Consider the following 15,526-nt stretch of genomic DNA (forward strand, 5'->3'; position numbering starts at 1 on the left):
ATTCTGGCCTGGAGAATTCCGAGTCGCAAAGAGTCAGACACGACTGAGTGACTTTCACAAAAATGACAGAGCAGAAAGAGCCTGTAGATACCATAATAAAAGCATGGACAAAGGATTCCTAAAACAGAGTGGAGGGAGAGATTAATTTCACCTGATGGGATCTAGGAAGGAACAACTAACACGTGAATTACAGTTTTTGGTTGTGAGTTGTTTTCAGTGTTGTCTCTCCTCTTTTAACCTGATTCAACTAAAAACGCACTGCCGTTGTCATATATGAAGCCCTCACTCAGACTTTATTTCAGCTCTCTGTAATAATAATTTCTATTTAACTTACAATTTAATACAGGTAAAAAATCTAAACTTTTATGATGTTGTTTTGGATTTTATATTAATGGATTCCTTTGAAGATTTAGAAAACCCGCCTACATCCATACAGAATGTAGTAAATAATCGCTGGCTAAACTCCTCCTTCAAAGAAACTGTAAGTGATGGTTCACGTTTCTCAACATTTAAATTTGATAAAAAAGTAGTCAGAGCTGAGAAGATGAATAAGATTAATATATATAAATATATGTCTGCCTGTAGAACGACTGTTATGGAAACTGAGCTCATCCTTTGATATTGGCATCAGATGTGTATGATATATAATGTATGAAAGTGAAATTTTCCTTTGGGCTCATCTATCAGTCCCTGCCTTGACTTTGAGGACCCAGTATTTCTTTAGATCTCAAAAAACACTTGGGTTTCAAACTAGGTCAGGCCTAACAAAAAATTGTAATTGAAATGACTCTATGGCTAAATAAAAATGTAGCAGTTTCAGTGAAAAGATGATATATGTTTTTTTGAAGGAAAATACAGAGCTTCTTGTTCCCAAATACTTTAAAAAATTCAAGTAGAAGGGAATCCCCTGGTGGTCCAGTGGTTAGGATTCCACACTCTCAGTGCCAGAAGGCCTAGGTTCAATCCCTGGTCAAGGAATGAAGAACCCCAGGCATGGACTTGCAAACCCCTCCCCCCTACACACACACAAAGATGATTAAGGTAGAAAAAAATAAGAATGTGCAAAAATAAAATGGGTTTAAACTGTATTGTAGGCTTTGGATATTTTTAGTTTCTGTTGTTTTTTGTACTCAGATTTCTATTTAACTTTTGTTTTTGTTGGGCTGAAGTGTGTACCTTGAAGTAGGTGGAATTAGTGAAAGTTTAAATCTTTAGAAAAGTAAAAAAAGTTTCAATTGAGTATTTCACAGTTATTTTGGAAATGCCTGATACTACATTTTAAAGCATTTTTTCATAAATCCACTTTTCCCTCAAACTATGTTTTAACCATAAAAGGTGGATGTTCTCCATTTCTGTAACTGCTTTGGGACAGTGACCTTGATCAAAGTTAGGTCATGCCACAGTAGGGTCAGTTTTCTTCAGAATCCGCTTGGGTGTTTTAGTTCCTGTTATTAGGGATGTCTCTTAGTTCTTTATTTGAATAAAACTTTTGGCTCAACTCATAACTATTTCCAGCACTACTACAATTCTTGAGGAAAAAATGTTACTTGAATTTAATGACTGAGTTCCTTGGCACCAGAGTTCAGCCTTTCTCTGTCAGTGGCTTTGAATTTAATTTTAAAATTTATAAATACCTTTTCATTAATATTTACAAACAATAGAAAGAACATGAACTAGTTCTTTTTAGTTAATATTTTAAACAGTTTAGACCTTTTAACTTTGAATTTCTAATAAAAGTCAGTCTTTTTTAAATGGAAAGTTCATATAATTATTCATTTAAATTTTGCTTTTTCTCCTGTGTATATATTTAGGCTGTGGCTTCAAGTTGTTGGTCAGTGTTGAAACAGAAAAGGCAACAGATGAAGGTAAAACGCATCACGTCTTGGACTTCTTCATAATGTGAGGCTCTTGTTGAAGGAGCGTCTTCGTGTTTTCGGCGGGGGATGGTAGCTCATAAGCCCTGTCCTTCAAGCTCGATGAGTGATCTGTTGGCACTGGGTTGGGTTCTCTGGTTTTGAAGTTGGGAACAGAGTTTTTGCTTTATGTTTTTTCACTTAATGATATTACAAGATTTAAAAAATTGTTTAACATAGTGGATGTTATTTTGTGTAATCCCATTGAAAAATGATGATTGATTCTTAAAGCTGCTTTATTTAACACCAAAAATCACCTCAAAGTCTATATCCTGTGCCCACACTGCACACCTGCCAGCCCATCTCACCCTCCACACACTGCTCTCGCCACACACTCCTTTGGTAAAGGATGGACTCGAGTGAGACTGGTTCCAAATGCCACTTGTCAGCCATGACCTGGGGCAAGTCTTAACCTTCCTATGCCTTAGTTTCCTCATCTCTAAAGAAGAGCATAGTATCTACCTTGTGGGGTCTTTTGTTAGGATCAAAGTGCTTAGAGTAGTGCTTGGCATAGTACATTATGCAAGTGTTGGTTATCATTATTATTTTTTTATTACTTGCCCACTGATCTATAGTATTTTATCGTGTCCATATTTCTAAGCCTGAGCCTTATAACTTTGAGATAGTATTTCTGAGGGCAGTGTGTTTGAACATAGTCCTCACAGCATCTGCAGAAGGGTGCTTGTTACGAATAATTCTGGAGACCATATATTTGAATAATTGTGGTTTAAAAGATGTTGAACAGGGATGTATTGTAAAACATGGGGAATGTAGCTAATATTTTGTAGTAACTGTAAGTGTAATGTGACCTTTAAAAATTGTATAAAAAATGAGGGACTTCCCTTGCAGTCCAGTGGTTAAGACTCCATGCTTCCACTGCAGGGGGCGCAGGTTCAACCCCTGGTCCAGGGACTAGGACCCTGCATGCCGGGCAGCACAGCCAAAAAAAAAGGAAGAAAAAAAATTGTACAAAAAATGATTCCAAAGACCCTGTGTTTTAAACAAGTTCCCCAAAGATGACTAGAAACTCTAATGTTTGAGAAACGCTGGTTTAGGGCTGGGGAACAGACTTGTAGACTTGGGTTTGATTTTCATATTCACTGGTATGATCATAGGTAAGTTACTGTCAGCTGACCTTCAGTTTTCCTACTTGCAAAATGGAATTAATACTTGCCTCATAAAGCTGCTGTAAAGATGAAAGGAGGTAAAACATAAAAATTAAAAGAGTAAATATGTAAAAAAAAGTAAATATATAAAAGTTTAATAAATAGTAGTATCCATAATAATAGCAATTATTATAGAATATTATTAATAATGTTATTATTATACCTAACCTTATTTCTTCTTAATATAAATCTTGTGCCTTGGACTACTGTTCTTCATGTACCCACAGATGCCTATATATTTCACCTCTTGGTGAACTATTTCCTATACCTGGAATGCCATACTCTATCCTCTGTGCTTAAATAATTCTTAACCTACTGCCGAGTTCAGCTTACATTACTCCCTGGTGTCTGTGCTAACTTCTTACCTGTCTGAATTCCTAGTATAGTTAATATAAATATAGGATTTAGAATTTTAATATATGTAGAACATCTCTTAGACTATTGTCAATGTATCCATGAAAACCTTTTGGCCTTTACTTAAATTTGTGAGTTAGGATAGCTTTTATAACCCCTCTGAAGTCTCACTTTTTATGAGTGATAATGATGTTAACATGACCTACTTTTTCAGGAACATTTTATTAAATTAAGTAGAACTTAGCTCATTATCTTGAATATAATAGGTACTTAATCAATGTAAATGTTATTTTAGTCTTTTTCGGATAATCTCAGTAAGTGAGTAGAAGTTCTTCAATTCTACTGAACTAGCTAAAACCATGGTAGTCTCATTAATCCTGAAAATTGTACTGCTAAGGAACATTGTAGCATTATTGTTATTGCTTGGTTACAGCACTGTGATTTCTCTTTTATGAGGTGAAAATGTCTTTAAGAAGTAATGTTTTCAGCACATTGAAATTGTTGGATAGATTATGAAAGGTTCCTAAAACATTCTGTGACTCCTAACTGTTCCTTGTAAGTTTATTAGACTGGCTTATCATTGACCCTTGGTCTGTCCTCAAAAAGAGCTGGTCATATGATGGCTAGCAAGCAAATGCAGGAAGGCAAAAATAATTTGTTTCTCCTTTATTTCGCAACAGATCCCAGATGGATTTTTTGCCCATTTTTATGCCATTTGTGAGCAGATCAGCCCTGTCCTAGCCTGGGGCTTTTTGGGTCCTAGAAATTCTCTCTATGATTTATGTTGCTTCTTCAAGGTATGTTCAGTCATTGAATCATTTGTTTTTTCTAAATTGAAAAAAAAGTTTTACTGTTCCTTTTTGCTTTTGTAGAGGAAAGAATGTTATTTAAATATAAAGTTATAAAAGTCATCCGTGCCAGTGGAACGGTTTTATATAGATCTGTGCTTTATCCTGGAGAAGAGACAACAATTCCATTCACCATATCAATTCCTTCTGTAATGGATACATGTTTTCATATGTGTTACAATGTTAAACAAGTTGCTATAGATAATTCTTCATGCCTGACACTTTGGAAATTTGTAAAACAAATGATATCTATTTTATTGTACATGTAGCAGTTTAAAAATAAGTTCTGGTTCAAAATAATGTGAATGATAAAATCCTAGCTATAAGAAAGAAGATGGGAGTTTAAAATGGTATTCTAATGTCAGCAATTTAAATTGACCAAAGCACAAATTGCATCTTGTTGCAGAATTTTCTGCCTGGCACAGTGCCAATAAAAGTCTCACTATTTAATAGTCCTTAATTTAGGCTGAGTTTAAAGGAGCAAATAAAAAAAGTAAACATAATCTAATATAAATTTGAAAGTTTTTGATATTTAGAGTTTTGGATGTTTCTCTCTACCTTTCATTTAAAAAATTAAATTATTTTGTTTATGTGCTATTAATGTAGCATTTATGTAAATAGCTTAGGACTTTATTTTTTTTACTGTCATTGAAAACACATACATCTTTGATGCATTTACTTGACCTCTCAACTGTAAGGTGGGTGTTTAGTGGGAAAACTTCGGACTAGGAATTGTCTACCCTTAATGAACATTCGTGACTGTGGGCAAATCATGCTTTGTTCTCCTCCTTATCATCTGTGAAATGAGGGTACTGGACAAGTTGATTGCCAACAACCCTTCCCAGATATAAAATCCATTGAAATCTATGATGTGCCTTCTTAGTACTTCTTAACATTTGGTTTCTGGAGCTTCCCTAGTAGCTCAGATGGTAAAGCATCTGACTACAATGCAGGAGAAATGGATTTGATGCCGGAAGATCCCCTGGAGAAGGAAATGGCAACCCACTCCAGTATTCTTGCCTGGAGAATTCCATGGACAGAAGAGCCTGGCAGGCTGTGTGTGAGTGACTAACACACATAACATTTGGTTTTCTGTAGGATAGAAATTAAATATTCCTGTTTGTTTGTTTTCTTGTTGTTGCTCTTTGGAAATACTTTTTTCCATCACAACATAACAACCTGAGACTTAATACTTAGTAGTATACAAGATGCTTAAAATGAGTTTCAGCCTAAGTATTAAGTTACTGAAATGAAATATCCTTCACCATCTTCCACTGATTTGAGACCTGAAATTATTTTTATTTTTCACATGTCTTAACTTTTTTTGGCACAGAAAAATAGACATTTGGAATTTATAATTATTGGAAATAGTTTACTCTTCTGTCTTCAAATGGTACCAGTGCTCATAGGTAACACTGAAAACTTCAGTTATTGGGAATGGACTAATAATAGTAGACCCTTACATTTATATAGTGTTCTAGTGTTTACGGGCATTTCTCAGAGAGCTCTTTTTTGGTTGTTGACCGTTACGTCAGCCATGAGTAGTCAAAACAAGTAGTGAAGTGAAAGTGAAAGTGAAGTCACTCAGTTGTGTCCGACTCTTTGTGACCCCGTTGACTGTAGCCTACCAAGCTCCTCTGTCCATGGGATTCTTCAGGCAAGAATACTGGAGTGGGTTGCCATTTCCTTCTCCAGGGGATCTTCCCGACCCAGGGATTGAACCCGCGTAGACGCTTTAACCTCTGAGCCAGCAGGGAAGTAACTAGCCCTCATTTTACCGAAAAAGAAAAGACCTTCCAAAAAAGTTGAAACACCTTTCCACTGAGATTTGAAATTAGTAGTGGAAGTGACTCCTAATTCAACATTTGTTACAATATTATTAACTATTTGGATTTAATATAATTTTGGTCTAACAAGTGCCAATTTGTTTTGTGTTCATTTTCCAGAATCAAGTTCTTTTCTTTCTCAAAGACATTTTTGATTTTGAGAAGGTGCGCTATTCCAGTATAGAGTCTCTAGCTGAAGACCTCATGCAGTTGCTTATTCGCCGCACTGAACTTTTAATGGCCTGTCTTGGAGCTGATGCACTGAGGCATACAAGTAGCTGTTTAAATAGTCATGTTCCTGTTATGCCCAGTGGCCTATTAGAAGCCAAAGTACAATAAGTACCATAAAAATCAGACAGTTTGAGTGTGCTATGAAATATTTTAAGGTAACTATTAATTTTGTAACGTATATTACAGAATTGGTGGATATGGACTCAGGGAGGATTAAAAAAAACCTTGTGAAGAATGAGTGATTGTCCTGTACTTACACAGAAGTTCTGTCTTTGAATCCCTGTGGAGTGTATCCAAAGTGTCTTTTTACAAGCTTTTAGGTAATAATTGTTGTGAAATGTTGTTTATTTTATAGAAATATTGCTTGAATTGAAACCAGTATGTGGGAATTAATCGATTTGTTGTCTTCAAGCTGTCTGAAATGTCCAGTTTCATTCTCAAAAGCTTTGTTTTTATGCTTCACACCTTGAAGATACGTACTTTAGCCAAGACTTTTATGGCCCACACATGCAAGAATATATTACTCCTAGTGTCAACGAACTTAACTTTGCCTGAAAATGTATTTTTAATTGTAAAGTTGTTCGTTGTTTACTCCAGTTTAGGCAGTAGTGGTGTTTACTATCTGCTTATGTTATTGCTTGTGCATTGGCTTAAGTATTTGAATCAAAGAAATTGTAATGGCTGAGTATTGTTATTTAACATTTAAATGAATTGCCACCGAGAAGTTTACAAGTTTATATTAGATTTACTAAAGTTTCCAAAATATATTACTATTGGTCCCATAAGTTACAATAGAGAGACTGAAGAAATTTCTTTTATCTTGGTATAGATAAGAGCATTTCCCTTGAATGAATGTTGATTAAAAATATATCATTTATTAACTATGACAGCAATGAAAATTTCTCCCATGTGTTTTTGAGACTCTCTCTCAACATCCTAAACTATTAATTTTGACTTAGTAAAATCATTTCTTCTTTCTCCTTCTAAAAAACTAGCTTTTAGTTATTTCATAGAGAACTTAGCACACTTGAGAGTTTGTCATATTATGCCCATATTTTAAAAATATTCATTAACACTTTGAATCTTAGGGAGGTCTTAAAGAAGATTTTTTTCCCCCTGAATATAGAACAAAATATTTTTTAATGGTATGGAAGTATGTTTTCTTGTCCTTTGTGATAAATATATGAACAAATAGGTTGTTTGTATGAATAAGGGTCTGGAGTATATTAGATACTTTCACAGTTGTTTTAATTTTGTGTGTAAATTATATACCACTTACTTAGAGTGGCTGGCTCAGTATAACAATGGATTAGATTTGTTGATTTTGCTCCTAAAGTGATCTTTATTCATTTTGGGAATGAGTTATCCAGAAGGATCTAAAATATATATTTTTAAATGTATTTTTAGATTAAAGTGCCTAGTTTCTGATTAATGAGTAGAAAATGGAAAGTGGGGAAAGAAGCATAATCGTTTAAGGTTTTAAGTCTATGTATGTGCCATATTTATGTAATATTAGTTACAAAATAGATTCAGAATCTTTATGCTAGTTGCATGTACTATATTCCATAGTGTGTAGGTTACAGCATTAAACAATATGAAATATTGCTGTAATATTTTTTGAGTATGTAGCTCCTGGATTCTTCTTACATGTATTCTTAATACTTGACTGTTCATAATTCTTATTATTAATGGAGGAATATCTTTAGATATATCAAAGCTAAAATTTCCATTATATAGTATTTTATATTTCATTTTTTAATTTAAATTCTGTTTTGGTTTCTTGTTGAGGTACCACTGACCTTGAAAGATTCACACATATACATATGTCTGCACATACCCATCCCTATTATTACGTAAGCAAGATAGTTATTGCTTAGGTTAATTTTCCTGTTTGAAGGACTGAATGTTTTAAGCTGTGGTTTTATAAACAAAGCTATAAGTAAACTTAATTACTTTTTTATTTGAGTAAAATATTGTTCGAAATCTCTTTCAAAGAATTGCACTATTTAATAATGCTGCTAGTACATGAAACAACTCTGGGGAATTTATTTCATCAGATACAATGAATGGCTTTCCAGAAGTTGTATTTTTCTCTTTTATACTTTACCTTAAAAAAAAAATTGTCCATGTTTAAGAGATTGGTTTGTCATGTTCAGTGCTTAAGGTTGATTAGTTTCTGGTCAGTTCAGAAGCTACTACTTTAGTAAGATGCTTTCTTTGTGGCCTTTGACACAAGAGACAAAAATGACCAAATACATTTTTAGGGTAATGGGTATTAAAAAAACCCCTCTCTATTGTAAGGGAAGAAACTTGACTTTTGTAAAGAAACATCTCTTAAAAATGTTTCTAACCACTGAAGAGTACTTAAGGTGTATGTTCCAATTCCAATTTGCCTTGAAATTGAGTTGAACAGAAAAAGCAATGTTTTAAAAATATAAAGTAAGTAAACTGGTCTAGAGCCTTTTAGGATAAAACCCTGTTTAACACTTACTCATGGTAGTATTATCAGAAAATTGCCTTTGCCACCATGAATCCTACTATCTGCTTCCCTATATAAATTATAAGAAAACCTTGAGTTAATCATGAGAAAATGGGTTTTTTTTTCCTCCTATTTTCTGGAAGAAAAAAAGTAAGTGTTCAGGTGATTTCTATTTGATAATTTTTCTTTCTCCTTTGGTTTCTTTACATCTTTGTTCAACTAAAAGGCTAGTTATTCTTGAAGGATTACAATATGTTTATTAAATGTCAAAATGATTCTTTTTTAAAAAGAAGGCAAGTTTTTCATACTGTTACAGTCAGCGCCAAAGAACTTTTTCCTTCCCATAAGTATTTTTTATTTGCATCTGTTTGATTATATTAATTTTTTCAATTAACTGACTTTATAAAAAATATTTGCAAACTTTTTCTTGCCTTAAGATGTAATATTTTCCACTTAACTGATTGCCTACAGATGATTATCTGCATTAAAAAGAATTCTTTAGCTTATCATTCCTTTAAACCTATGAGATAGAAATGCCAAAGTAACATTTAACATACTTCTCTGTGACCTTTCATAATCAGAAATTTCAAATTATGTTCATAACATAACTTGCTTTTATTTTTAGTGAACACATATTAGGGAGTTATTTGGAATATGTCAATACATTTCAAAGTGATTATAAGAATGACACAGAATTAAAAAAAATTTTTTTTTGCTTGGATTAAGCAAATTTAGAAATATCTCTGTACGTGAAACTGAAGAATTTATATAATCTGTGATTAATGGAAATAAGGGCATCCTTTCTTTGTTACTTGTGTTTATATTGTTGTTTTGCTTAGTTTGAGAACAGCTATGTATTAGCTTCACTTGGCTGAAATCTGTAAGTGTCTATTTCTTAAGTGTAAAGACTGCATTCATTAATTTATGTAAAAGTAAAACACTATGGTAGCAGAAAAAAAAATTAGCACTGACTCTTTAGCCAAAATAAGCACTGTAACATGGTATTTCTGTATTGCCAAATAAAAAAGTGATGGTACATCTTACTGATGTATTGAGTACTTTATACAATACTTATAATTTGCAGGGTCACACTTGTCTCATTAAATCCTACGTACCCTATGGAAACTTTCAGACTCCATAAGACCACATATATAGGCATGGAGAATATAGAACAGTGCAGAAGTACTGAAATCAAGTGTGAAAGTATATGTTTCCTTTACATACTAACTGGGAGAGAAAACAGTTTCATGGTGAATAAAGGTAAAGTACTTGCGGGTTTTTTTTAATTCATAATTTCAAGGGTTATGGTTAAAATTGCCATCAAACTCAATATGAATCTATCATATTGATGGACATGCATCCTTCCCTATTCAGACATACATGCCCCTTGCCCACCACTTGGTAGGGGTTCAGTACATTTACTTAAGGAGAGGGATGCTGCCTGGATACTGCTGATGATACCAGATGGAGAGAAGGCTTTTTTGGTTATAAAAACAGTATTTTGATTTGGGACTTTTTTTTTTTTTTTTTGCTTTATAAATTATTATTTTTATTATTATTATTTTTTAAATTTTTTAGTTTTTTATTTTTTAAATTTTAAAATCTTTAATTCTTACATGCATTCCCAAACATGAACCCCCCTCCCACCTCCCTCCCCATAACATCTTTCTGGGTCATCCCCATGCACCAGCCCCAAGCATGCTGCATCCTGTGTCAGACATAGACTGGCGATTCAATTCACATGATAGTATACATGTTAGAATGTCATTCTCCAGCAAACAAAAGCCCAGGTCCAGATGGCTTCACAGCTGAATTCTACCAAAAATTTCGAGAAGAGCTAACACCTATCCTACTCAAACTCTTCCAGAAAATTGCAGAGGAAGGTAAACTTCCAAACTCATTCTATGAGGCCACCATCACCCTAACACCAAAACCTGACAAAGATGTCACAAAAAAAGAAAACTACAGGCCAATATCTCTGATGAACATAGATGCAAAAATCCTCAACAAAATTCTAGCAATCAGAATCCAACAACACATTAAAAAGATCATACACCATGACCAAGTGGGCTTTATCCCAGGGATGCAAGGATTCTTCAATATCCGCAAATCAATCAATGTAATTCACCACATTAACAAATTGAAAAATAAAAACCATATGATTATCTCAGTAGATGCAGAGAAGGCCTTTGACAAAATTCAACATCCATTTATGATAAAAACTCTCCAGAAAGCAGGAATAGAAGGAACATATCTCAACATAATAAAAGCTATCTATGACAAACCCACAGCAAACATTATCCTCAATGGTGAAAAATTGAAAGCATTTCCCCTAAAGTCAGGAACAAGACAAGGGTGTCCACTTTCACCGCTACTATTCAACATAGTTCTGGAAGTTTTGGCCACAGCAATCAGAGCAGAAAAAGAAATAAAAGGAATCCAAATTGGAAAAGAAGAAGTAAAACTCTCACTGTTTGCAGATGACATGATCCTCTACATGGAAAACCCTAAAGACTCCACCAGAAAATTACTAGAGCTAATCAATGACTATAGTAAAGTTGCAGGATATAAAATCAACACACAGAAATCCCTTGCATTCCTATACACGAATAATGAGAAAGTAGAAAAAGAAATTAAGGAAACAATTCCATTCACCATTGCAACGAAAAGAATAAAATACTTAGGAATATATCTACCTAAAGAAACTAAAGACCTATATATAGAAAACTATAAAACACTGATGAAAGAAATCAAAGAGGACACTAATAGATGGAGAAATATACCATGTTCATGGATTGGAAGAATCAATATAGTGAAAATGAGTATACTACCCAAAGCAATTTACAAATTCAATGCAATCCCTATCAAGCTACCAGGCACATTTTTCACAGAACTAGAACAAATAATTTCAAGATTTGTATGGAAATACAAAAAACCTCGAATAGCCAAAGCAATCTTGAGAAAGAAGAATGGAACTGGAGGAATCAACTTGCCTGACTTCAGGCTCTACTACAAAGCCACAGTCATCAAGACAGTATGGTACTGGCACAAAGACAGACATATAGATCAATGGAACAAAATAGAAAGCCCAGAGATAAATCCACACACATATGGACACCTTATCTTTGACAAAGGAGGCAAGAATATACAATGGAGTAAAGACAATCTCTTTAACAAGTGGTGCTGGGAAAACTGGTCAACCACTTGTAAAAGAATGAAACTAGATCACTTTCTAACACCGCACACAAAAATAAACTCAAAATGGATTAAAGATCTAAATGTAAGATCAGAAACTATAAAACTCCTAGAGGAGAACATAGGCAAAACACTCTCAGACATAAATCACAGCAGGATCCTCTATGATCCACCTCCCAGAATGCTGGAAATAAAAGCAAAAATAAACAAATGGGATCTAATTAAAATTAAAAGCTTCTGCACAACAAAGGAAAATATAAGCAAGGTGAAAAGACAGCCTTCTGAATGGGAGAAAATAATAGCAAATGAAGCAACTGACAAACAACTAATCTCAAAAATATACAAGCAACTTCTGCAGCTCAACTCCAGAAAAATAAACGACCCAATCAAAAAATGGGCCAAAGAACTAAATAGACATTTCTCCAAAGAAGACATACGGATGGCTAACAAACACATGAAAAGATGCTCAACATCACTCATTATTAGAGAAATGCAAATCAAAACCACAATGAGGTACCACTTCACACCAGTCAGAATGGCTGCGATCCAAAAATCTGCAAGCAATAAATGCTGGAGAGGGTGTGGAGAAAAGGGAACCCTCCTACACTGTTGGTGGGAATGCAAACTAGTACAGCCACTATGGAGAACAGTGTGGAGATTCCTTAAAAAATTGCAAATAGAACTACCTTCTGACCCAGCAATCCCACTTCTGGGCATACACACCGAGGAAACCAGAATTGAAAGAGACACATGTACCCCAATGTTCATCGCAGCACTGTTTCTAATAGCCAGGACATGGAAACAACCTAGATGTCCATCAGCAGATGAATGGATAAGAAAGCTGTGGTACATATACACAATGGAGTATTACTCAGCCGTTAAAAAGAATTCATTTGAATCAGTTCTGATGAGATGGATGAAACTGGAGCCGATTATACAGAGTGAAGTAAGCCAGAAAGAAAAACACCAATACAGTATACTAACACATATATATGGAATTTAGGAAGATGGCAATGACGACCCTGTATGCAAGACAGGGAAAGAGACACAGATGTGTATAACGGACTTTTGGACTCAGAGGGAGAGGGAGAGGGTGATTTGGGACTTTTAATGAAGAGGTTTGTTTTAGAACAAACATGTACAGGCTAGGTAAATGTATATAGCTATATTTTTAGACTCTTAAGTTAGACATAAACTTAAGTATATTAATAAGCAAATCATATAAATAGGAGTTAAACTTTTTCTTAGCAAGGATTTGAGGTTGGAGACAGAATGGAAAACTAGATCTCTGTGTCTCCATATCATCTTCTGTTTTCTTTGCTGTCTGCCATCCTTTTGTTATCTCATGCCATTTTCATTGACTGTGCTATGTGAACTTAATATTTTGCACTTTAAATACATCTCTCCGAATTATTGTGTTTGTTTAAAATGCTTCTCTACAAGCATCTCGGTGTCTTCATTGCTCGCATACTCACAGGTGTTAGTCTCTCAGTTGTGTCTGACTCTTTGCGACCCCATGGACTGTAGCCAGCCAGGCTCATCTGTCCATGGGATTTCCCAGGGAAGAATACTGGAATGGGTTGCCGTTCCCTTCTCCAGGAGACCTTCCTGACTCGGAGACTGAACCTACATCTTCTGGGTCTCTGGCATTGGCAGGCAGATTCGTTAACAACTGCAGCGCCTGGGACGTCCAGTTGTTCACACCATTTGCAGAGCTTCGCTGGAAATCGTTAAAACTGCCCTTGGTTCCGACACTGTGTCTCTTGTTCCTGTGCTGCTCTGATTCTGTTTTTATGTAGAGTCGCTTCCTACACCCTGCATTCTGTAGTCCTCTACCCTGCGTTTCTTCTCCTTTAATCTCTTTCTCTCCTCATGCTACTGACACATTTGATCAAGCTGCACAGCTCTTTTGTCTGATGAGGTTCTTTTTTTTTTCTACCTTTTAACAGTGAAGACCGTTAAGTAACCTCTATCATTGGGGCAGGAAAGGACTGAATTCCCATACAAAAAAAAAAGGGCAAACCTTCCTTCTATGATGCTTTTTATTCTTTACTTAAAAGCCACAGCAAGGCAACTGGTATATCAAATACCACCTCAAGTTCTGCTTTTAACTGTCTCTTATGTGTGTCACAGAAGCCTTTCACACAGTGTACTTATTTATAGGAAATTACAGAACTTTTATAATTTGCTATTTGAAATAATACCACAATATTTAAATATAGAGAAGGACTTTGACATTTGAAAACACCTGAGATACATGACTTCTAAAAGTTTGCTAATTCTTTTATTTAATAAATAAAATGAGAGAATAGGTGAGAGAATAGGTCCAGAGACTTTAAAAAGGACTGAGTACTTTATGTGATAGCACATGGGATTTTTAAAAAAGTAGGTTAAAGCAGATGTACTTGGTATCTATTGCTCCCTAAAAAATTATCCCCAAATTTAGCAGCTCTAAACAGTGAACATTATGTCCCATCGTTTCTGAGGGTTAGAAGTTTAGGAATGGCTGGTTCCAGTGGTCTTCACTTAGATTCTGCCCTGAGCCTGCAGTCATCCGAAGGTTTGACTAAACCTGGAAGATTTTGCTTCCAAGAGTTGCTAACTCATATGGCTGTTGTCAGAGAGCTTTAGGTCCTTGTTGCATGGGCCTCTGAACAGAACTGCCTGGATGGAGAAGTATCTTTTAAAACCTAGCAGCTGGCTTTCTCCAGAGTGAGTAATCCAGTAGACATCAAGACAAAAGACACAATATCTTTTATAACCTAGACTTGAAGGGGACATACCATCATTTGTGCCATATTCTATTAGTCACATAGACCCACCATGATACGATGGGGGAGGAGTCTACACAAGGACAGAAAGACTAGGAGGCAGGATCATTTGAGGTTATCTTGGTGGTTAACTATCACACCAGGGAATCATAAGAAATTGTAAAGAGATAATGTATATATAATGTATCATAATGTATTACATATTGTAGTTACATTATGTAAAAATATATATTACATTATGTATTACAATTACTTTAATTTTAAATGAATCTGTGTACATTCTTGGGCCAATCTTTTGGGGTAGGGTCAGGGCCTTTATTTGTGTATACGGATCAGCACAGTATTCTGAGATGTCTGTTGCATAAACTATACCTGTAAATCATCATCTGGGATTTATAGTTTCCCTTACTTTTATTTTTTTATTTATTTTGGCTGCACTGAGTTTCGTTGTTGCAGGGACTTCTCTCTAGCTGCAGGGAGCGGGGGCTACTCTAATCGCAGTGCATGGGGTTCTCATTGCAGCTTCTCTTGTTGCAGAGCGCAGGATCTAGGGCACGTGGGCTTCAGTAGTTGCGGTTCCCTGGCCCCAGAATATAGGCTCAATAGTTGTAGCATACGGGCTACACGGGCTTAGTTGCTCTTCAGCATGTGGGATCCTCCCAGATCAGGAATTGAACCCGTGTCTCCTGTATTGGCTGGCGGATTCTTTACCACTGAGCCACCAGAGAAGCCCTCCCTTACTT

The 15,526-nt window shown here is 35.1% G+C and overlaps 1 protein-coding gene across 4 annotated transcripts in view; it reads left to right on the forward strand.

Moving 5' to 3' along the window:
- MIGA1 (mitoguardin 1) overlaps positions 1–9,860 on the forward strand; it is a 76,747-nt gene extending 66,887 nt beyond the window's left edge. For 3 of the 4 annotated variants that reach the window (XM_012174138.4, XM_060411024.1, XM_060411034.1), the window contains exons 13-16: positions 347–481; positions 1,812–1,865; positions 4,114–4,230; positions 6,228–9,860. In XM_012174138.4, the coding sequence (XP_012029528.2) occupies positions 347–481; positions 1,812–1,865; positions 4,114–4,230; positions 6,228–6,446 (525 nt within the window). In that variant the 3' untranslated portion in view covers positions 6,447–9,860. Of the gene's footprint in view, positions 1–346; positions 482–1,811; positions 1,900–4,113; positions 4,231–6,227 lie in introns of those variants that run through there. The other variant, XM_042249978.1, reaches the window with a different exon arrangement.
- The last annotated feature ends 5,666 nt before the right edge of the window (positions 9,861–15,526 follow it).

The sequence above is a fragment of the Ovis aries genome, chromosome 1 (assembly GCF_016772045.2).
Source record: "Ovis aries strain OAR_USU_Benz2616 breed Rambouillet chromosome 1, ARS-UI_Ramb_v3.0, whole genome shotgun sequence".
NCBI lineage: Eukaryota > Metazoa > Chordata > Mammalia > Artiodactyla > Bovidae > Ovis > Ovis aries.